At 39.2% G+C, this 25,458-nt stretch overlaps 1 protein-coding gene across 2 annotated transcripts in view; it reads right to left on the bottom strand.

Annotated features, from left to right (window-relative positions):
* Positions 1–25,458, bottom strand: part of IDE (insulin degrading enzyme) — a 122,658-nt gene that overhangs the window by 19,594 nt on the left and 77,606 nt on the right. Inside the window, exons 12-16 of one of the 2 annotated variants that reach the window (XM_060101998.1) lie at positions 11,769–11,871; positions 9,703–9,825; positions 7,388–7,470; positions 3,080–3,224; positions 1,112–1,222 (exon numbers count right to left, since the gene is read on the bottom strand). In XM_060101998.1, the coding sequence (XP_059957981.1) occupies positions 1,112–1,222; positions 3,080–3,224; positions 7,388–7,470; positions 9,703–9,825; positions 11,769–11,871 (565 nt within the window). Of the gene's footprint in view, positions 1–1,111; positions 1,223–3,079; positions 3,225–3,709; positions 3,855–7,387; positions 7,471–9,702; positions 9,826–11,768; positions 11,872–25,458 lie in introns of both variants that reach the window. The other variant, XM_060101988.1, reaches the window with a different exon arrangement.

Here is a 25,458-nt window from a genome sequence, read left to right as displayed (position 1 = left end):
ACCACCAGAGAAGTCTTGAGCATACTTTTTCTTTGTCCAGGCTGCTGCTTTACCCCCAGCATCTGACATGTACGCTAAGTACCTTCACTATGGGATCTCTTTCATCTCTCAGAAAGTTATCCCCAGTTTTCAAGGCCTCCATCTCTTGGCATCCTTTAATTCTTCACCATAAGGTCATCCCAAAAGTCTCTCTAAGCAAGCAACATGGATATGTATATATATAAAATATTGAATCTTAATTTGAAAACTGATGATAATTTCTTTTGGTGAAACTATGAAGGTCATAGTTTGGCTTTTAAAGTAGCTATTCATCCCATATTTCCATTACTAGACCAACCATGAGTTGAATTTAAGTGGAAGATACATCAAGCCTAAATAGTCTGCCCTAATGTGACAAGGCTGTCATGGAAGGCTGAGGTCCCTGCCTGCAGAATAGAGTGTTCTTCTTTTTTTTCCCTTTTTATTTATTTATTTGTTTGTTTATTTTTTATTTTTGGCTGTGTTGGGTCTTCATTGCTGCACGTGGGCTTTCTCTAGTTGCAGCGAGTGAGGGCTACTCTTCATTGCAGTTCACGGGCTTCTCACTGCGGTGGCTTCTCTTGTTGCGGAGCACAGGAGCTAGGCACATGGGCTTCAGTAGTTGTGGCTCACGGGCTCTAGAGTGCAGGCTCAGTAGTTGTGGCGCATGGGCTTAGTTGCTTTGCGGCATGTGGGATCTTCCCAGACCAGGCCTCGAACCTGTGTCCCCTGCACTGGCAGGCGGACTCTCAACCACTGCGCCACCAGGGAAGCCCTGGAGTCTTCTTAAATGGAGGTTGGATGAAACCTTCAAGGAGTCCCTGAAAGCCACTAGGTCTACCTCAGGCTCCTCTCTGAAAGTCAGTGCTATCCTAGCTCTTAGGACCTACAGAGAAGGGGGCCAGGTGTCCACCAGAGTCTCCCAGGCTTTCCTTCTGGATAGAGTATAGCATTCAGCAAAGATAGGATAAAATGACTGCCACAGGGTTATGAATGCTTCTTTTCCTCCTCGCCTTTTTCAAAAATGTTCATAATGTGGCAATATCACCATATGAATAAAAAAAAATTATAAAAATAAGTTGAGAAAACTTACTGCCTCTTTGATAATTTCAAATCTTTTTTCATCAATCTCAAAGGTAGCCATTTTCTCAATGATCTTCTTTAGCAAAATTGGCTGCTTGTCATTATAACCTTTCACTGAGAGCTACGGAAAGAGTTCAGGATATTAAAAGTCTAAAATTAACATGAAACAACTTCAACTTGACTTTAAAACATGCAGAAAATCCCCAAACCAGGTGTATCAAAATAAAAATAAAACAAGAAATTAAATGAATTTCATTTCTCATAAATATACTTCAACACTTAGGAAGATAACATGGACCATCTTTATTTACTAATATCCCAAAGCATATGCTGTTCCTAAACAAAAACAATAGCAGGAAACTTACCTGGTGCCAAACTATGGCAGTACACACTATATATCATCAAAATTCAAGTTCTCATTAAATCAAAATTAATTATAGAATGTGTTTTAAATTTAACCTTCAAAAAGAATTTCTAAAGAATGGCAGGCTTAAGATTTTTATAGTTGTGTTAAGAAGGTAAAAATCATAGGGGAGGGTTACCTAGCAAACGACTGGATATGTCCCCAAATTGTTTATATTTAAATATTTTAAAAAATCATCTTTTAAGAAATCAGGAAGACCCAATTTTGTATTATATGGCATTTTGCCACTTTTCTTGTCCAATGTTGCCCAATAATGGTCCATAGGTCTCACTACTTGCTTGTTTGATGAGTTCTGCTGATGTACCAAAAGCCAGTGGCAAAACAAATGTGAAGTAAGGATACACTGTATGTACTGTCTGGATTTTGCCTTAGGACAGTTTACTTTAATAGTTTCTGAAAGCATAACATTTTGAAAAGCAGGGGAAGCCTACTATCACATTTCCTACTATTATATTGCCACATGGTGGCACCCACAGAGGTAGCGGATACACTGCAACTAGAATATCTCTGGATGCCTCTACCTTATGAAAATTGATAGGCAAGCATCTCAGCAGGAGTGAAGGTCACTGCGCATGGAAAGCACATCACGTACCGTGGGAACTAGACTGACAACTAGCAAAAAGCCCATTTGGTCACAAATTTAAAATAAAAATTATTTATTTTAATGGTGATATGCTACTAAAACTCAACAGCAAAAAATAAACCATAGATTATTACTTTTCTATTTGGATTTTATTTTGATCTCTGAGCTTCAAATTTCCCTGGACTCTGAGAATGGTTAGGTTATATACATTCTTATACATTAAACAAAAACTACCAGAAAAGTTACTTGTATGAAGAAAAAAAGTCACTGCAAAATAAATAAAATTTTAAAACCCTAAAACCTTTTGTATAGAATTAGAAAGAGTACACAGTGCATGCTCTCATTTTAGTTGTTATGAAAACATACAATATATTTTTAAGAAAAGTGAAGATGAATGTGTGCCATGTTAATTTGGAAATGAGATATAAGTTTGCAAACATAACAGAAACGGTTTCAAGAGAAAGGATCTAGTTATTTCTTGGGATGCATTTAATAATGTTTATCTTAAAACACACTTTAAAGTAGTTAATGATACATGCGACAAAATAAATGAAAATGTCAGACGTATTTGAACACAGGAACTTTCTACTACTGTCAGCAGAAATAAAGAAGCTTATAATATAAGTAAAATTCAGCACAACAGGAACTATGGGTATCTTTCACTTACAGATGTTAATATATTCAAATACATGGAAAGAACAACACGCTTTCAGGATTAATATGTTAAACATTTCAAGCAGAGGAACATGCAAATAAATGTAGCACAAATACATGTTCACAAGATGCACTAAACTCTACTAAATCATTTGTTAGTGGAACTAATACTAACTTGAGTTCTTCAATCATTAAAAAGGTGCAAGGAAAAAACCATCAATCTTCTTGTTTTAAAGTGCAGAAGTTAATAGTTTTCCCAAGCTCAACATAATGCTTAAACGGTGTGATGCCTTTTCTTTTGTTTTCATGTTACTTACAAGTATTGCATTCATTCCTGATGCAATGCCATAGCTCAAACCTGAGAGGCGTGCTGCATATGTATACTCTTTTAAATCATCCTTCAATAACCTGATAAACAGGTATGTCATGTTGCAATGGAGAGGATCAGCATAAATGTAGCGACTAACAAAAAGAAAAACAAAAGAAATGCTTTGATACCTCAAGCAGTGGCATGGTAATGAAGAAACATGACCGAAGAGTATGAATATGCAGCCTCATGATCTGAATGTCTAGGGAAATAGTATAGGCCAACCTTCTGTTTTACAATGGCAGGAAGACTTCATTCTCTGTTGTCAAAGACCAAGACTTCAGATACAGAATGGGAGAGATCTAAACCTAAATCAGGGTCCAATTTTGTTTTGAGGAGAAAAATATGACAGTCTGATGACAGATGTTTAAAAAAAAAGAAATTAAGGAAAATTTGCATAATATGAATGGTATATTGCTGAATACTTAAGAGTAAGAGCTAACTTAAAAATTAAATGATGCGAAAATATGATTAGTCACAAAAAAAAGAAATTAAACTCACACCCTCAATCAAAAATGCTTCCAGCAAATCAATATAAAAAAGGTTGATGAGTGGAAGGCTCTAAGACGTGGGTACTTACATACATCCCATAGATGGTATTTTGGAGGTCATAGCTCAAGCCTGCTAGCTCTGCTGCATATGCATACTCGTTGAGTGAGTCTTTGAGGAGCTCAAGGTACAAATAGGCCATGTTACAGTGCAAGGGGTCCACATAAGCAAATGGGCTGGAAGAAAATGTTGACAGTAAAATAGCTGATTTATTACTTCCCAATGTGATATGGCCTTTCGAGATGGATCAAGGAACTGAACAGGGGTTAAAATAACTTCCTGAAGATACACTTTGAATTCCTGAATCTGACTCTTCTCATGAGGAAAAAAACACGATGTTTAACAAAGAAGCTTGAAATATGCCATGTGTGCTGGTAGTGGTGAAGAGGGAGAAGGAATCGCTTACCCCAGATGGCGTGGTAGAACTGACAAGTGAGAAACACTGGGTAGGTGAGGAGGAGGAACAGGCCAAAACGCATGCCTACATTTAGGCTAATAGGAGAAGGCATGGCTGACAGAGCTGATAACAGCATGTGCGTGTCCTCTTTCTCCCTCTAAGCAAGCCATACCCGTGGTGGACAGGAGGATGAGATTGAGAAGTTTGTGTGCTATGATGATATAAACTTAAAAGGGAAAAACTGAGACTTGAAAGAGAAAAATTGAGACCTGTGAAAATGTTAGCTTATCTCTTGAGTTTCCTCCCAAACCAAGAGACTGGAACACTGTCAGTAAAGTAATTGATAATATCCATCATACAACTACAGCCAGAACTAGGAAAAAATATTAAAACAGGAAAATTTTTAAGTGAGAAAGAGCAACAAAAGAGAGGAAATAATTACAGAATGCAAGAGCTAAATAGGACCACAGAGATGACCTAACTTAAATCTTCATTTCCCAAATAAGAGGCATCATTTTCCTCATGTCACCTGGGCTAGTAGCAGCAGAGTTAACGATTCAGATTTAAGTCAAATGACCTATTCATTTGACTATGTGACACTGCTTAGCTTTATGAGAAGCAAGTAAAAGATTCCTTCATTCAACAAATATGTACTACATTCTCACTACAGTGCTAGGCACTTCTCTAGGTACTGGGAATAAGGAAGGAACAAATCAGGCAGAGTCCCTGCCTTCACAGAGTTTAGAGCCTAGTTGGAAGAGACAAATAATAAATTTAAATATGATACATCAGGTGGTGATAGTGTTATGGAGAAAAATTATGCAGGGTCAGAGGAACAGGAGTGATGGGTAGTGGGACAGGGAGATTGCTAATTTACATAAAATTATTATTAATAAATTAATTTATTATTATTAAAATTATTATTAATTATTAATCAAGGCCACTCTGAAAGGTGACATCTGGGTCCAGACCTGAAGGAAGCAAAGGAGCAAGCCCTGGGGATATATGGGTGGAGAACTTTCCAGGCTGAGGAAATAGCCAGTACAGAGGACCTGAGGTAGCCTCGTGGCTTGGTTTGTTTGGCAGCAAATTAGAAGTTTCACTCTGGGCTTCCCTGGTGGCGCAGTGGTTGAGAGTCCGCCTGCCGATGCAGGGGACACGGGTTCGTGCCCCGGTCCGGGAAGATCCCGCGTGCCGTGGAGCGGCTGGGCCCGTGAGCCATGGCCGCTGAGCCTGCGCGTCTGGAGCCTGTGCTCCGCAACCGGAGAGGCCACAACAGCGAGAGGCCCACGTAACACACACACACACACACACAAAAAAAAAAAGTTTCACTCTATCTATAGCACAGGAAATATAACCAATGCACTGACATCAGAGCCAGAAATTTTATCAAAAACTGATAATTAAGTAAAAATAGGGGTAAAATGCTTAGCCACAGAGAATTAAAATCAAAGAGAAAATTCTAAAGCTATACATTCTCCAACTGGCAAATCTAAATAACACTCTGTCATTTAATTTTTTAAGTATTATACATGATGACAGACTTCTTTCTTTAGTCAAATAGAAGGAAGCAGTTCAGAAACTTACTAGCACAACTCACAAAAGCATCAAAACAAAAGAGAGTCCTTGAAAGGGTTCATCCCCACAGGCACCCTTAGGTGGAAGTGAAAAGCTAGAAAAAAACAAATCTGGGAGTTCAAAGTCATAGGGGTCAAGCTCAGAATGCAATTCCAAGAAGTGTCCTAAAATGCTGCATCCACAGCAGCTATGCTGGTGAATTGGAGGGGTCCTAAACTAACTTTTAAAAGAGAACATGATTCAAGTGGAATTCTTAAATCCTGGTTCACTTGTTAACTTAAAACATATTATTTTGTAACCAGATGTTATATGCTTAAATATGGATCACAGAGTTTTAAAAACTGTACATATACATAATATTATCCTATTTCTGAAAAGATTAAAAGGATATACACAAACAGAAAATTTATTCAAGAACGTACAAGAAACCTAATAGTGTTTACCTCTAGAGAGACCAGAACACGGAGAGGGATTGGTGGGAAGCAGACATTTTAAATTCTGAGAACTATGCTAGGCAGTGTAGAGAATGCAAACATATCAAATGGCCTCTCAAAAGGTATTCTGAAGCCAAATTATAGAAGCCAAATGGGGAAGTGTGACAAGCTGCTTAGAGTGTTAAAAATATCACTCTGAACTATCAAAAAATAAAACCAGCTTTGTAATGCTCTCTACCAACAGTAAGCCATAATCAGAAAGCCCATGTTTGGGGCTTCCCTGGTGGCACAGTGGTTGAGAGTCCACCTGCCAATGCAGGGGACACGGGTTCATGCCCTGGTCTGGGAAGATCCCACATGCCGCGGAGTGGCTGGGCCCGTGAGCCATGGCTGCTGGGCCTGCGCGTCTGGAGCATGTTCTCTGCAATGGGAGAGGCCACAACAGTGAGAGGCCTGCGTACCGCAAAAAAAAAAAAAAAAAAAGAAAGCCCATGTTTGATGTAAACAAACAAACAAAAAACACCACCAACAATCTCAGTGCAGCTCTAGATAATCTATGAATCTCATGCTATAAATAAACAATGCTTACATCCCTACAATCTCAACATACTTGTTCGTGAACTATTAACTTCCTACTCAAGATATTCTTTTTCTCTTTCCTAAAACATTTAAACACATCCAGCTTTAACTTCATGCCAAGCAAATCAAATAAAAATTAATGAAAAAGCTGATCATTATATTGAACATTATTAAAAAATGATAGGTTTATTTTATAAACACAGACCACTGAATTTTAGAAATATAAAATTAGAGTGCAAACTCACAAAGTAAAATTGGAATTGAGTGATAACATTATCACACAAATGAGATAGAGATAAACTAAAGATTTATACTGAGAAATCACTGCAACAGTAGCATTATTCATAAATTTTATTAAACATCTTCCAGCCAGCCAGGAATACAGAAAGCAATGTCTAAGGGCTCCAGAAAATTAAAGGGCTGGAAGGGATTCAAGATCATTTAGTAACTACTACCTCTTCTTCCGGGCAAGTTCCAGGAATACAAAACCAAAACCACAACCAAAAAAACCACCCCAAATTATTTAATCTTTCTTCAGTGAAACTTCTGGTGAGTCTACAGCCTTCCCTTAACAGGAAGAAGCAGCCTTCCTTTGTCTAGGCTAAAAAACTCTAATTCCTTTTATTTCCAGACATAGGTCCTTAAGGAAGCAAAGAAAACTTTCAGAAATGTAATTGTTGATTTTCATAGGAAGCTTTGTAGCTAGATTCATTTTACGTACCTGAAAAATTCAAAGTTGAGACAGGCCTTGGGCAAGAAAAACTTATCATCTTGTTTGAACCAGAGTTTGCTCATAGCTGTATCCTGTGATGGAGAAACAGTATGTTTAGGGAAATACAGGCACATTTGGCAAAAGTCTTCAATCAAATCACTCTTCAAGAGGAGGAGGACAGAGGCAATAGCTGAGCTTTGTTCTGGAGAGACTGCTGTCCCATGGCCTTGAAGCATCCTCAGAGGGTCAGCTGGTGGGAAGCTGGAGAGATGACTGGTGATTCCAGTAGTAGAGAGAAATCACCCTCTTATCAGCACCCTGGGTCAAAGAGATGGGGACACAGTGGAGGAAGAGACAGACAGGTGAAGCCAATACCAAATGTCCTGTCCCTGTCTTTCTGGATGCAGGGACACAGATGCAGGAGTCCTTGGGGGGTGGGTGTGTGGCAGCCAGCCACCAAAGTGGGCCACATGGATCCCTGCCTGCTGGAATTCACACCCTTGACTGGTCCTCTCTCCTGCATTGGACCAGGGTTGGTCTCTGTCTGACCAACAAATTATGGCAGACGTGATGATACGACACTTCTGAGATTAGATTATAAAAGACACTGTGGCTTCCACCTTGATCACTCATTTTCCCTCTTGGATCACTCACTTTGGGGTAAGCCAGCTGCCATGTTCACGCAACTCTATGGAGAGGCCCATGTACCTAAGAACTAAGGTCTGCCCAAAGCCACACCAATGAACTTGGAATAGAATCCTCCAACCCTAGATGAGCCTTCAGATGACCAAAGTCCCAGCCCACAGCTTGACCATAACCTGAGAGACCCTGAGCCAGAACTACCCAACTAAGCTACTTCCACATTCCTGTCCCTTGGAAACTGCGTGAGATAAAATAATTGTTTGTGGTTTTAAACTGCTGAATTTTAGAGTAATCTGTTACACCGCAACGGATAACCAACACAGCCAAGGATGAACAAATAAGCCACTCCTTTGCCTCTCCACTCACTCATTCATACTATATTTTAAAAAGTCTTAGGGACTTCCCTGGTGGTCCAGTGGTTAAGAGTTCGCCTTCCAATGCAGGGTATGTGGGTTCGATCCCTGGTTGGGGAACTAAGACCCCACATGCTGCGGGGCAACTAAGCCTGTGTGCCACAACTACTGAGCCTACACGTCACAACTAGAGAGCCCGTGTGCCGCAACTACAGAGTTCATGCACTCTGGAGACCGCATGCCACAACTAGAGAGAAGCCCACGCGCTGCAACAAAGAGCCCACACACCGCAACAAAAGATTCCGCATGCTGCAAAGAAGATCCCGCGTACTAAAACTAAGACCTGACGCAGCCAAATAAATTAAAAAAAAAAAAAGTCTTAAAGTTCACTTGAAACTACCTTGAAACTCTGACAAGAGATATAAATGGTTTAATGTTCTCCTTAGTTTATGCTAAAATGGCCTATTTAAAACAAACAAAAAATAAAAATAGGAGAAGTAAATAAGCTTTCTCTTTGAATAACCTAACCTATAACTCATTAAAATGTCATTTTTAAAGAAAAATGATTGTCTCATTGATAATCTAGTTGCTTGAGATAAATTAAATTTCATAGTCCTAAACACTAATTCTCATCTCATTGAGTTAATCTGAATGTTAGGTCATTTGAAGAAAAGGGAAAGAAAGATGTTTGTCTGTGGTGGTAAGTTTAGAAAGAGTTAGTTTTAAAGTTTAGAAAAGAGGATGTGCTGTAAGAATTTGATCCATTTTTCTACACAATCTACCCAAGGTGTGAAATAATGACATGAAAAGAACATTCTGAAAAAGAAAACACCCTTCTCAATCGTTCTCCCCACTGGTTTATAACTCCATTAACTTCATACAGTGCTCTGTCAAAATGAGAAAGAATTGTTTTTAAGCGCAGGAAATCCAACAGCTTCCCATGGATATGCTCTCTTCCAGGCTTTAGAGATTCATTCTTATCTCTAACTTTCATGATGCAGCATAAATCTACTTCCTTATTGGGTCTTCAGTGAACATGGAAAAAAGCTGGCTTTCAATAGACTTGTAGTTACATTCCAGACTTACTATTTTATTGTCTGCAAAGAAAACAATTCCCTAGATTCTATGCTGTGTAGTAGTTTTGTTTATTTTAAAATGTCTAGCCTTTTAATATTTCTTGTAGTTATTCTCTGTGCAACTTTTCTGTTATCTATAGGGTGTGAGCCCCGCACATCAACATAGTACCAAATGCAAGAAAACATCTCTCTAGTCCCTTCTATGTAATAGGTCTGTCCCCTAAATTTAATATCAATGATTCTAACATATTACCTTAATAAGAGAAGGGTATGGTGTTGCTTCTTTTTCTAATGATAAAATCTCAAAATCTGTAGGAATAAATTCATTCTTCGTTGGAAGTTTAAATTTCCCATTCAGATCCGCATTTTGCCATTTCTGGATGAATAGTGAAAACACACACACACACACACAAAAGCAATTAGAATCTGATTTAAGAGTTTAAAACAGTCACACTGCTTAATATCTAGGCAAATAATAAGAGAATAAATGTCACACAGCATTCTCTTCCATCATATATAAAAAGGCTACTCCCAAGATCTATCAATGACTTTTCATGAAACTTGAACTGGAGTCTCTGGAACTAATCAAGGTTTTACACTTATCTATCTTGCCTCTTTACACATGTCTAAAATGACCAGCTGAGGTGAAGGAACAATCTGAGACTGTGGAACTGAGGCTAACTGGTCCATATGAAGATCATGTTTGCTCCAGCTCTTTAAAGAATGGAGGATAATCTGCACAGAGATAAATACCCACAACTGCTAGACAACAGGTCTTTTAAAAGACGTAAACTTTCAGCTACACTATATTACTTGCATGTATGGCTTGAAAACTAGGTTAAAGGGGGCTTCTTTGACTTCAGCACTTCTAAAGGCCTGGTCTACTTCTCTCCCAGACGACCACATGCATTTTCAAGTGGACCAATATTTCAAGCATAAGGTGAAGGACAAAGTTGAGATTCAAATCTGGATTGTGGGACAGGATCGACACAACCTGCAGGTTGGATCTGTTCCATGGGCTACTTCCAACAGCTAAGTGAGGCAGATCAGACTACGATTGGTGAACTCTGATTTAGAAGACTTTTCATTATTAAAAAAAAAAAAGCAACCAACTGCCAATGATTCTGGGTTCAGTAATTTGGTCTCCAGCTGATGTGGCACAGCCTTGCAGCTCTTGTGGTTCTATTTTGGTCCCTGCATTTGTGTCTTTTGGCACTGGGATGGTGGGGATGTTGGCCATATTATTTATATGTAGCAACTTAAGTCCCCAGTATGGCTGAATCGAAGGGACTGGTAAACACTTAGCAAGTAATTTCACTGCTGAGCTTCCAGATCAATTTGTTTAAATTCCCATTTGGGGCAGGTTTGTCATGATCAGAATCTGGTGAACAGGGGTTTTCTCTTGTTTGAGGGTTAGTTCACACCCAGCACTAATTCATTGGAGATCAGCTTTCCTCACAGTTTAGTAAGATGGACATTTTCACATACTAAAGGGCTTCAGTCATCTCCTTATGTGTTGTGAATATGTCAGAAAAGTCCCAGTAATAATTTTTCTTTCTTAAACTACTTTTTTCTGTATCGTCATTACCCTGGTACATTTAAGAAATATCCATTACCCAAGTTTAACTAGAATTTAGTCAGAGCAAGGCTTTCTGGTGTCTCCCCATGAATAAAGGACACAGTCTCAAAGCTACACAGCCAATGAGAACCAAAAAAGAAAAAGTACTGGACAAGTAGATAAGACTCACAAACAAAATCCTGACTCCTGATAAATGGGGTAACATATTATCTATACATACCTGTTTTGAAACAAATCATAATGACCCTATGTTGACAAAAAGAGCAATGATACAATATGAGGCATAAAATATAGCCCCTCCTAAAGTGAAGATGGTATGAATCCCAGAAATTGCTCCCCACCTGTGTTCACAGCAAGATCGTGAGCTCTCAGCCCTTGCATCTGTCTTTCAGGTTCTCTATTTCCATCTCTTCCTGCCTGTCTTGGTGCCTTTGCAACCCTGTGTACTTTGGACTTCACTGATCTTTGACCGCATGAGACTTGGAGTCTGCTTTACAGCCCTGCTGGTCTGACAGACAGACGAGAAGGTGGCTACAGTATCATTTCCTCATATAGTATCATTTCCTCATGCAAAACCTAAGCTCCAGCTCTCCACCTCCCCATTCACTCCTCTTGGGATGGTACAGACAGTGCTGGGCCATCACTCTTCACAGTTTGGGCCGTGAATTGGTTGATCTAGGGAGCTCATATTCTTGTGTGTCCCTCACACATCAGCTTATTCACAGACGGGTTAACCCTACCTTAATGACTTCATCTGGTATAGCTTCTTGTTTGTACTGAGTTCCGTACCACTCTTCTGTGCGATCAGTTTTTCCTTCAAAAGATTTGGAAACTATTGCAACCCTAGAGATAGATGGAAAAAAAACCTATAAACTCATGTTGTATACATAAATTTATAGAATCTGACTCACGAAAATATAAATAATATGCAAGAATGTGTTGGGCCTCTACAACCCAGTAAGTCCTATGAGGCCTAGCTGAAACAGCAATGTACGTATAGAAGGCTTTGATCATAGTCTCTGTTATCCTTTGGTTATAGACCATCATTTTTGGTATGAAAAGCTGCTTGCAAGAAAGATTCTTGTTCTGAATGCTATTGACTAAAATCTTAAAAGAAGAGTAGCTAGGGAAAAAAGTGGAACCAGGTCAGTTGAAAAATAGTCCTTAAAAAAGCACAACAAAGTACTCCCTCCCAGGAACAGCTCAGGCCCCAGGGTTACAAGAATGGATAAGAAAATTTGTTGGCTCATTCAGAGATCCAAAAAAAATTAAAAACACACTTTCGTTATAACTTGCTAAGTTTGTACTCTGTTATTTTTTTTTCCTGCCAGACACCACCATCGACCGTATGTACTACATGTACATTGGCCTTCCTGATGTTAGGGGAGACAGGGACAAGACCAAGAAAACATCTCTATCTTTCTCTGCTGGGGTAGTAGAAAGAGCACAGAAGAGAAGTCAGAAGGAAAAAAAGTTCAGGGAGGGAAGGTAGAGGTAAAATAATGTCAAAAGATTACAAGTAGAGGAGTGAAAGAAGCTCTGTACCAGTGGAGCTTCTGTCCCTGTGTGGCTCATCATGGACAGTTCTGCCTCTGCTGCCTTTTTTTTTTTTTTGAGGTACACGGGCCTCTCACTGTTGTGGCCTCTCCCGTTGTGGAGCACAGGCTCTGGATGCACAGGCTCAGCGGCCATGGCTCACGGGCCCAGCCGCTCTGTGGCACGTGGGATCCTCCCGGACCGGGGCATGAACCCGTGCCCCCCGCATCAGCAGGCGGACCCCCAACCACTGCACCACCAGGTACGCCCCTCTGCTGCCTTTTAACTATCAAAGTTGGAATCATTTCACTCTGACTAGCAGGCTCAACCCCAGGCTGGGACCAATCCTACTTTGAATCTTGCAGATAGAGTACTAGGCCAATAGCTTAGAAGGCTTGCCATGCAGTCAGTCCTGTTATTGGTTTCACTTCTTCTTTATGTCCCAATTCAAATAACTACGTTCACGTCTGTTCCTGATTGTTCTCACTTGTCCTCCCAGAGGTTAGGTTCTAGCCTCTGAATGTTGGTCTCACAGCTGAAAGCCCACTGCTTGCAGTCAAAACTCCCCTCTACTGAACACCCATTAATTTTCAGGATCCTGATCTCTGTGTTCCAAACACCTGCCCATCGTTGGACCTCCCCAATTTCAATGCCTGACTGCTTGAACCACCATCTATTCCTTATTCATTCTAGATAAAATACTCCACCTGGCTAGCTAGACTTGGCTTTCTCACTTGCTTCAGGGTAGATATCATAAGCAATCTGACTCACCTGTTAGAATGACTGACTAATCTTCCAGTTTAAGGTGTTCCTAATCTGGCCTAGCTGCCACTGAACACTATCAGTTCTAGAAAACATGCTAAATAAGAATATGTTCGACAGAAACATACAGAAGAATCATAGGGTTTAACAGATGGAAGAGTTCTGTTATTATATCTAGAAGAAGTGATACGTGTTGGCTATTTGAAAATCCTTTATGAGGGGTATGTGTACTGTATACAGAACGCACACGGCCACATGAAGGGTATATGATGTTTCTTTTTTTTTTTTTTTTTTTTTTTGCTGTACGCGGGCCTCTCACTGCTGTGGCCTCTCCCGTTGCGGAGCACAGGCTCCGGACACACAGGCTCCGCGGCCATGGCTCGCGGGCCCAGCCGCTCCGCGGCATGTGGGATCTTCCGGGATCGGGGCACGAACCCGTGTCCCCTGCATCGGCAGGCGGACTCTCAACCACTGTGCCACCAGGGAAGCCCAATATACGATGTTTCTTAAGGGCATTCATTCAATACATGACAGAGCCAGCTAAGAGTCAGTCATAAAAATTGCTTCTATTCCTGTTGATTTTTCAAAGAATGAATGGATTGATTCTCAGGGAGACCTCTGAAAAACATGTTAGGAAGTAAAATTCCGTGGCAGAGAGGTGGTATTCCATCTTCTCTTCCATGAGATGCTTGATTTTGGAAGTTTATTACATAGATGGCTCTGGTTTCCCTGAATGACAGCCCATGAATCAGAATAATGAACAAGGGATTGATTACAACTTGTGAAGACTGGAGCATTCATTTGGCAGTGGACTTGCCCTCTGGAATAGGAAAACTTTAAACTCAGTTCTGAGAGGGAAAGTGAAAAAACTCGGGAAAAGCTATCAAATGCTCCAGAGGATGACTATATGACACAGAAGGAAGCAGACCCTGGAGGCTGTCCAGTATGCTCAGGTTAAAAAAGGAGGAGAAGGGCTTCCCTGGTGGCGCAGTGGTTGAGAGTCCGCCTGCAGATGCAGGGGACACGGGTTCGTGCCCCAGTCTGGGAGGATCCCATGTGCTGCAGAGCGGCTGGGCCTGTGAGCCATGGCCACTGAGCCTGCGCGTCCGGAGCCTGTGCTCCGCAACGGGAGAGGCCACAACAGCGAGAGGCCCGCATACCGCAAAAAAAAAAATTTTTTTTAATTAAAAAAAATAAAAAAGGAGGAGAAGGGAGATTTATTAGTTACAATTCTAAGGGATCTAGATAGTTAGATACCAAAGTGAAGTGTATGGGGTAACAGTTGACGTGTTACCATAAGGAAGTAAATACGAAGTAGATAAGCGTAGCTCCTCAAACTAGGGAAATACCAAATATTGGCCTAACAAAAAGAGATACCTTTGCAGACCAAGAGTTAGTGTACCATCGAGGAATTCAAAACTGAAATACAATGGAAGAGTATGTATTTTCAAATAAATTACGAAGGGCGAATAACAGAAGAGACAGAGTAGACACATGTCAAACGTATATAGAAATCTATGAACCAGAGTGTGGAACTGCGAGAGCACCTGAATTAGGAGACAAGGAGAAAAGAGTCACAATAATTGAGGTACGCCACAGAGAGCTGCAGTATATTTAACTGCAGACGATTGAGAAAAACTGGCACAGACACTGTAGCATCTTAGACTACCTGCTGGAAACCCAATTATACTAAAAAATAGTCCCCATGAATTTTTTTTCTTAAATATGTGTGTCTGTTGAGGGGTGAAGGGGGAATGCTACTCTTCAATTCCATCCACAAAGAATTGGCTACTGACATGGTCCTTAGAAATGTGAGAGGAAATGGCCTCTTATTTTAATACTGAAGCTTACAACAGTAAGAAAAGGAAACAGTGGGCTAGAATGAATGCTGACTGTTGACTTCCAGTCAGCCATTTAGAAGTGTTCAGTGGGAATGAATAGCTGTTGCTGCTGATGGAATCCATTCAGAAATAATCCTGACTACAGACATTAAAAGGCAATATGGTTCCCCAGGAATGAATTCTCATGAGACCTTTGTAAATAATCTCTGAGAGAGAAAAGAGGGAAGACGGCCAAGAATGAGAAGCGGCTTCACAGGTAACCGTGATAAATTTAAAAAGAATTAGTAGAAAGTGCACAGATCTGGCCATGAGAAACTTGGATTCTGGTCGATACCGTGACTCACTTTCTTTGAGATCTTGCCAAAATCACAGTTAAGATCTAAATTAAGCAAGTCTCTGGGCTTCGGTTTCATTACTTTTTAAATAGGGATTCAAACTAGATGAACTCTGTCCTTCTACTAGTAGATTTCCACAATATCATGATATCAAATCATATTTTTAAGATACACAACAGAGGAAGAAAGAAGGCACAAAAAAAATCTACTGATGGGAGGCACAGAGAGTCCCATACAGAATAAATCCAAGGAGAAATACGCCAAGACACATATTAATCAAACTGTCAAAAATTAAACACAAAGAAATCATGTTAAAAGCAGCAAGGGAAAAACAACAAATAACACACAAGGGAATCCCCATCAGGTTAACAGCTTATCTCTCAGCAGAAACTCTACAAGCCAGAAGGGAGTGGCAGGACATAATTAAAGTGATGAAGGAGAAAAACCTGCAACCAAGATTACTCTACCCAGCAAGGATCTCATTCAGATTTGATGGAGAAATTAAAACCTTTACAGACAAGCAAAAGCTGAGAGAGTTCAGCACCACCAAACCAGCTTTACAACAAATGCTAAAGGAACTTCTCTAGGCAAGAAACACAACAGAAGGAAAAGACCTACAATAACGAACCCAAAACAATTAAGGAAATGGGAAAAGGTACATACATATCAATAATTACCTTAAATGTAAATGGACTAAATGCTCCCACCAAAAGACACAGATTGGCTGAATGGATACAAAAACAAGACCCATATATATGCTGTCTACAAGAGACCCACTTCAGACCTAGAGACACATACAGATTGAAAGTAAGGGGATGGAAAAAGATATTCCATGCAAATGGAAATCAAAAGAAAGCTGGAGTAGCAATTCTTCTATCAGACAAAATAGACTGTAAAATAAAGACTATTAGAAGAGACAAAGAAGGACACTATATAATGATCAAGGGATCGATCCAAGAGAAGATATAACGATTGTAAATATTTATGCACCCAACATAGGAGCACCTCAATACATAAGGCAAATACTAATAGCCATAAAAGGGGAAATCGACAGTAACACACTCATAGTAGGGGACTTTAACACCCCACTTTCACCAATGGACAGATCATCCAAAATGAAAATAAATAAGGAAACACAAGCTTTAAATGATACATTAAACAAGATGGACTTAATTGATATTTATAGGACATTCCATCCAAAAACAACAGAATACACCTTTTTCTCAAGTGCTCATGGAACATTCTCCAGGATAGATCATATCTTAGGTCACAAATCAAGCCTTGGTAAATTTACGAAAATTGAAATTGTATCAAGTATCTTTTCTGACCACAATGCTATAAGACTAGACATCAATTACAGGAAAAGATCTGTAAAAAATACAAACACATGGAGGCTAAACAATACACTACTCAATAACAAAGTGATCACTGAAGAAATCAAAGAGGAAATAAAAAAATACCTAGAAACAAATGACAATGGAGACACGACGACCCAAAACCTATGAGACACAGCAAAAGCAGTTCTAAGGGGGAAGTTTATGGCAATACAATCCCACCTTAAGAAACAGGAAACATCTCGAGTAAACAACCTGACCCTGCACCTAAAGCAATTAGAGAAAGAAGAACAAAAAATCCCCAAAGTTAGCAGAAGGAAAGAAATCATAAAGATCAGATCAGAAATAAATGAAAAAGAAATGAAGGAAACGATAGCAAAGATCAATAAAACTAAAAGCTGGTTCTTTGAGAAGATAAACAAAATTGATAAAGCATTAGCCAGACTCATCAAGAAAAAAAGGGAGAAGACAGAAATCAATAGAATTATAAATGAAAAAGGAGAAGTAACAACTGACACTGCAGAAACACAAAAGATCATGAGAGATTACTACAAGAAGCTCTATGCCAATAAAATGGACAACCTGGAAGAAATGGACAAATTCTTAGAAAATCACAACCTTCCGAGACTGAATCAGGAAGAAATAGAAAATATGAACAGACCAATCACAAGCACTGAAATTGAAAGTTTGATTAAAAATCTTCCAACAAACAAAAGCCCAGGACCAGATGGCTTCACAGGTGAATTCTTTCAAACATTTAGAGAAGAGCTAACACCTATCCTTCTCAAACTCTTCCAAAATGTAGCAGAGGGAGGAACACTCCCACACTCATTCTATGAGGCCACCATCACCTTGATACCAAAACCAGGCAAGGATGTCACAAAGAAAGAAAACTACAGGCCATTATCACTGATGAACATAGATGCAAAAATCCTCAACAAAATACTAGCAAACAGAATCCAACAGCACATTAAAAGGATCATACACCATGATCAAGTGGGGTTTATTCCAGGAATGCAAGGATTCTTCAATATAGGGAAATCAATCAATGTGATACACCATATTAACAAATTGAAGGAGAAAAACCATATGATCATCTCAATAGATGCAGAGAAAGCTTTCGACAAAATTCAACACCCATTTATGATAAAAACCCTGCAGAAAGTAGGCATAGAGGGAACTTTCCTCAACATAATAAAGGCCATATATGCCAAACCCACAGCCAACATCATCCTCAATGGTGAAAAACTGAAACCATTTCCACTAAGATCAGGAACAAGACAAGGCTGCCCACTCTCACCACTCTTATTCAACCTAGTTTTGGAAGTTTTAGCCACAGCAATCAGAGAAGAAAAGGAAATAAAAGGAATCCAAATTGGAAAAGAAGAAGTAAAGCTGTCACTCTTTGCAGATGACATGATACTATACATAGAAAATCCTAAAGATGCTACCAGAAAAGTACTAGAGCTAATCAATGAATTTGGTAAAGTAGCAGGATACAAAATTAATGCACAGAAATCTCTGGCATTCCTGTACACTAATGATGAAAAATCTGAAAGTGAAATCAAGAAAACACTCCCATTTACCATTGCAACAAAAAGAATAAAATATCTAGGAATAAACCTACCTAAGGAGACAAAAGACCTGTATGCAGAAAATTATAAGACACTGATGAAAGAAATTAAAGATGATACAAATAGATGGAGAGATATACCATGCTCCTGGACTGGAAGAAGCAATATTGTGAAAATGGCTCTGCTACCCAAAGCAATCTATAGATTCAATGCAATCCCTATCAAACTACCACTGGCATTTTTCACAGAACTAGAACAAAAAATTTCACAATTTGTATGGAAACACAAAAGACCCCGAATAGCCAAAGCAATCTTGAGAAAGAAAAGTGGAGCTGGAGGAATCAGGCTCCCTGACTTCAGACTATACTACAAAGCTACAGTAATCAAGACAGTATGGTACTGGCACAAAAACAGAAAGATAGATCAATGGAACAGGATAGAAAGCCCAGAGATAAACCCACGCACATATGGTCACCTTATCTTTGATAAAGGAGGCAAGAATATACAGTGGAGAAAAGACAGCCTCTTCCATATGTGGTGCTGGGAAAACTGGACAGGTACATGTAAAAGTATGAGATTAGAACACTCCCTAACACCATACACAAAAATAAGCTCAAAATGGATTAAAGATCTAAATGTAAGGCCAGAAACTATCAAACTCTTAGAGGAAAACATAGGCAGAACACTCTATGACATAAATCACAGCAAGATCCTTTTTGACCCATCTCCTAGAGAAAGGGAAATAATAACAAAAAGAAACAAATGGGACCTAATGAAACTTAAAAGCTTTTGCACAGCAAAGGAAACCATAAACAAGACCAAAAGACAACCCTCAGAATGGGAGAAAATATTTGCAAATGAAGCAACTGACAAAGGATTAATCTCCAAAATTTATAAGCAGCACATGCAGCTCAATAACAAAAAAACAAACAGCCCAATCCAAAAATGGGCAGAAGGCCTAAATAGACATTTCTCCAAAGAAGATATACAGATTGCCAACAAACACATGAAAGAATGCTCAACATCATTAATCATTAGAGAAATACAAATCAAAACTACAATGAGATATCATCTCACACCAGTCAGAATGGCCATCATCAAAAAATCTAGAAACAATAAATGCTGGACAGGGTGTGGAGAAAAGGGAACACTCTTGCACTGCTGGTGGGAATGTGAATTGGTACAGCCACTATGGAAAACAGTATGGAGGTTCCTTAAAAAACTACAAATAGAACTACCATACCACCCAGCAATCCCAATACTGGGCATATACCCTGAGAAAACCATAATTCAAAAAGAGTCATGTACCAAAATGTTCAATGCAGCTCTATTTACAATAGCTAGGACATGGAAGCAACCTAAGTGTCCATCATCGGATGAATGGATAAAGAAGATGTGGCACATATATACAATGGAATATTACTCAGCCATAAAAGAATCGAAATTGAGTTATTTGTAGTGAGGTGGATGGACCTAGAGTCTGTCATACATAGTGAAGTAAGTCAGAAAGAGAAAAACAAATACCGTATGCTAACACACATACATATGGAATCTAAGGAAAAAAAAAAAAAGGTCATGAAGAACCTAGGGGTAAGAAGGGAATAAAGACACAGACCTACTAGAGAATGGACTTGAGGATATGGGGAGGGGGAAGGGTAAGCTGTGACAAAGTGAGAGACTGGCATGGACATATATACACTACCAAATGTAAAATAGATAGCTAGTGGGAAGGAGCCACATAGCACAGGGAGATCAGCTCGGTGCTTTGTGACCACCTAGAGGGGTGGGATAGGGAGGGTGGGAGGGAGGGAGATGCAAGAGGGAAGAGATATGGGAACATATGTATATGTATAACTGATTCACTTTGTTATAAAGCAGAAACTAACACACCATTGTAAGGCAATTATACTCCAATAAAGAGGTTAAAAAAAACCCCAAAAAAAACAAAACATAGTTCCCACATGGCAGGAACTCATAATCCAATGAGACACATGACCTAAAGCAAAATATGATATGCTGGGACTTCCCTGGTGGTGCAGTGGTTAAGAATCCGCCTGCTGGGCTTCCCTGGTGGCGCAGTGGTCGAGAGTCCGCCTGCCGATGCAGGGGACACAGGTTCATGCCCCGGTCCGGGAAGATCCCACATGCCGTGGAGCAGCTAGGCCCATGAGCCATGGCCGCTGAGCCTGCGCCTCCGGAGCCTGTGCTCCGCAACGAGAGAGGCCACAATAGTGAGAGGCCCGCATACCGCAAAAAAAAAAAAAAAGAAGAATCTGCCTGCCAATGCAGGGGACATGGGATTGATCCCAGGTCCAGGAAGATCCCACATGCCTCAGAGCAACTAAGCCCATGTGCCACAACTACGGAAGCCTGTGTGCTTGGAGCCAGTGCTCTGCAACAAGGGAAGCCACCGCAATGAGAAGCCTGCGCACTGCAATGAAGAGTAGTCCCCGCTCGCCACAACTAGAGAAAGGCTGTGCGCAGCAACGAAGACCCAACGCACCGAAAAGTTAATTTATTAATTTAAAAAAATGTGATATGCTGATCCCATGTTAGCAGATACAGGACTTCATGGATCTTTAAAGTGCAAAGGTGGACCAAACAACGGAAAAAAGGAGTTGAAGCTCAGGCTCGGTGAGTGAGCCAGCCGGGTGACTCAAATGAACTCACATCTCCTACACAGATGAGTCACATTCTCTGATGCTTAGGCAACTAACAAATCCCAGCAGGATCACTGCCTATCACCTTTTATAATTAGTGGATGACAGGAGAAGAGGCAGAAGACTGAAGATGGGCAAATGCTCTGATTTTCAGAAAGGAAAAGGAGTGTGGCCTAAAAACCATTAACAGAAGTAAACAAAACCATTGAACAAAAGTAAAATGTATGCTCCGGCAAATTCACTCTTAAAATTTTGGATTAGGCACTGACCTCCTGACAAAATTCTACAGTCAACTGTCAGACTGTCAAATATCTGAAGAAGAAGACAGTTATCACTGGGACCTACATGGATTTACCAAGAATAACTCCTCCCAAACAAATGGATTTATTTATGACCTAAGCAAGGCATGTGGCAAAAACTCTATAGCTGTATTTGTAGGTTTAAAATGGTAAAATGGGGGCCTCCCTGGTGGCGCAAGTGGTTGAGAGTCCGCCTGCCGATGCCGGGGATACGGGTTCGTGCCCCGGTCTGGGAGGATCCCATATGCCGCGGAGCGGCTGGGCCCGTGAGCCATGGCCGCTGAGCCTGCACGTCCGGAGCCTGTGCTCCGCAACGGGGGAGGCCACAACAGTGAGAGGCCCGCATACCGCAAAAAAAAAAAAAAAAAAAGGTAAAATGGGCACCAAATGATAGGATCAAAGAAGGTGGGTGATGATGACGATGAAATAGTAACAGGTAAAGATCTTTGAAAAGGTAAATCAAGTCTCAACATTGAAAAGAACTCTCTAACAATTAGAACTGGCAAAAATGGAACTGGCTACCTTGGTATTTAATGAGTTCCCCATCCTTGAAGGAATTTAAACTGAGGCTGGTAACTACTTGTTAGAGATATTGCAGAAGAGATATATACTTGACAGAGGTTGGATTAAATGACCTTTAAGGTTCCTTTCATCCTGAAGGATTTTCCTATTAATTTTCCTACCTGGTTGCAATGCTAAACTTGTCTCAGTGGGTATTAAAGAAAATAATCTTACCCTCCAGCAACCCCAATCTGGCTTGGCAGTTGACATTATTATCCCAGGCTGTTCTGCACTATGTCACTGACTACAGTTACAATTATAACAGCCACAGAGATCAATCCTATAGAGAAAAAGTGCTTTTTCGTTAAAGGTGAAGGTAGAGAGAAAAAGAGGTTCTCAACTCTAACTGTATAAGATATGGAATTTAGAAACAGGCAATTTAACAAAAGTAAAATGTATGCTCCGGCAAGTTCACACTTATAAAATGTTTCCGGGTCTGGGAATTCCCCGGCAGTCCAGTGGGTAAGACTCCACACTTTCATTGCCAAGGGTGCAGGTTCCATCCCTGGTCAGGGAACTAAGATCCCACAAGCTGCACAGTGAGGCCAAAAAAAAAGAGAAAGAAAGTGTTGCAGGGTCAAATAACTGGATCTAGGGCTGCAAAAATTATACGAACATAATTAAATCATGATTTTTCTTGCCAAAAAAAGCACATCTTTGTTATATGATATAATCTTAAATAGGATTACCTCGTATTTGTACAATAGTTTTCAACTTTGCTAGATCATTTTGCATCACACAGAAAGATAAAGCACTATTGCATTTTTCAGGTGGGCAATTTTCCAGGAAATTAAATGAGAGTAAGTGTTCATGACATTATATAACTTTTCACATGTCCCCTTTGCAGAATAATGAACTCTGAGGTTTCACATTAGCTATGCAATAAACACTGGTTGAAGGAAAAAAGTGATCTCTCCAAGATAGCATGAGTAGTAGGTGAAGAAACCTTAAAAAGTGTCTACTGAGTTTTATGATTAAGTTTAAAGCTCTTTCTCCTCATTTTCATAGGAGGTTTTGTTTTTAGAAGGTATATAATAAAATTCAACAGAATTTAGGTGTTTTTTGTTTCAGAATATATAAGGTACATTGAGGAAAATGGAAATATGTAAACTGTTTTACTTACTTAAAATGATTTAGCGTGTGTTCTGAGTGTTTTTCTTCCTTGTATTTTAATCATCTAAGCAAATGCATAAATCACCTTAAGAACAGAAGTTCTTAATCTTGATGAAGTCCAATTTATCAATGTCTTTTCTTTAATGGTTACTGCTTTTTATGTTCTAAAAAATCGTTGCTTATCTCAGGTTTTAAAGATATTTTCAAACTATATTTTCTCCTAGAAGTTTTCTAGTTTTAGCTTTTATACTGAGGTCTATGATCTATCTCAAATTAATTTTTGTGAATGTTGTGAGGTAAAGGTCACATTTAACCTTTTTTCCCATGTGGCTATGCAGCATGTGGAAGAGCACCATTTGTTGAAAAGACTTTCCCATTTTAATTATGTCGGTGCTTTTGTCAAAAAAATCAACTGACCGATGATTAATGGATAAAGAAAATGTGGTGTATACATACTATGGAATACTGTTTAGCATTAAAAAGGAAGGAAATCCTGTCACATGCTACAACACAGATGAACCTTAAGGATGTTATGCTAAGTGAAATAAAGACATGTTTCACGAGTCCATCTATATTAGGTATCTAAGTAGTCAAATTCACACAAAGAGAAAGTAGAACGGTTGTGAACAGGAGATGGTGGGGTTGGGAAGGGGTAAGAGGAGGAGTTGTTTAATGGGTATAGATTCAGTTTTGCAAGATAAAAAAGTGCTGGAAACGTTTCACAACAGTACAAATATACGTAACACTACTGAATTGTACACTTAAAAATAGTTAAGATGGAGACCTCCCTGGCGGTCCAGTGGTTAAGACTCCGGGTTTACACTGCAGGGGGCACGGATTCAATCCCTGGTCTGGGAAGTAAGATCCCACATGCTGCGTGGCATGGCCAAAAAAAGGTTAAGTTGATAAATATTATGTTATGTGGGTTTTTTTTACCACAATAAAAAAAGAAATCAATTGATCATATATGTGTGGGCTTATTTCTAGACTCTGTTCTGTACTAATGATTTCTTTGCCTATCTTTATGCCAATACTACAATGTCTTAAGTACTGTAGCTTTATAGTAAGCTTTCAAATCTGGCAGTTTTAGTCCTCCAACTTTTGTTTTTTTGTGCAAGAGTGTTATGGGTAATCTAGGTCTTTTGTAGATCCTTATGAATTTTGGAATTAGCTTACCAATTTCTGAAAGAAAAAAAGCCTACTAGGATTTTGATTGTGATTACACTGAGTCTGTGAATCAAATGGGAGAGAATGGACATTTTAATAAAATCAAGTCTCCTAATCTACAAACAAGGTCTTTAATATCTCTGGGCACTGTTTTGTAGTTTTTTGTGTAGAGGTCTTATTTACCTTTGGTTAAATTCATTCCTAAATATTTTATGTTTTTGTTGCTATTGTAAATAATTTTTTTAACTTAAAAAGTTTTTGTTTTGATATAATAATAAATTCCTACAGTTAGGAAGTTGCAAAAATAGTACAGGGCGGTCCTGTGTACTCTTCCCCTAGTTTCCCTCAATGGTTACATTTTACATAATTATAATACAGTACAATATCAAAAGTGTTATAAATTAGATTATAAATCGGTATTGGTGTTGGTGTTGGTACAATGTTGGTACAATGTGCACAAACAAAATTGGTGTTGGTACAATGTGTGTGTATAGTTCTAAGTCATTTTATCACATATACAGATTTGTGTAAACAGCAATAATATTCCTTTTAACTTAATTTTCCTACTGTTTGTTGCTGGGATATATCTGAAAAAGTTCAAACAATGGTAACTAGGAAAATGACTTTGATAGAATAGTTCTGTCAGAGGATTTTTTCTTCAAAAAGTTCTACCAGATTGTTGATTTTATTCATAAAATGACTATTCCAAAAAACATATTTACTCAACCACTAAGTTCCCAGGAGAATTTTGGAAATATGTGCTCAAAAGAGGAGAAAAAGAAAAAAATGCAAAGTATGTGCCAGTCAAGTGTATTCCTTTTATTCTTGACTTCAGAAAATATAGATGAAATTAAATTTTAAGGCAGAAATATCATGTAGTTCATAAGCTCTTTAGGGCTGACCCTCCTCTAACAGGAATACTTCTGTTACTGTAAGAGCTCCTCCAACTTTTGATCTCCTGGTTAACCACGGGTCAGTCAGAAGCATTCTGAGATTGTAATCCTTACTTCTACTTAAAAAAAAAGAGGGTGTCCCCACTTGCTTTTTAAACCAGATAAGTGAGCTGACACTTCCAGTATTTGAGTAAGGATGCAGCCAGGTTAAGACGATCTATTACTATATTTTATTCATAATGAAATTATGATTATGTTAAAAAAAAAGAATCTTCATGTGTTTGAGATATTGACTTAAAATAATCTAGAGTGGAGGGAAGGGTCTTCCCTGGTGGCACAGTGGTTAAGAATCCGC

This window comes from Mesoplodon densirostris, chromosome 1, assembly GCF_025265405.1.
Source record: "Mesoplodon densirostris isolate mMesDen1 chromosome 1, mMesDen1 primary haplotype, whole genome shotgun sequence".
In the NCBI taxonomy this organism is placed as follows: domain Eukaryota; kingdom Metazoa; phylum Chordata; class Mammalia; order Artiodactyla; family Ziphiidae; genus Mesoplodon; species Mesoplodon densirostris.
Note: the sequence above shows the minus strand (reverse complement) of the source record. Positions and strands in the feature narration are given on the sequence as shown.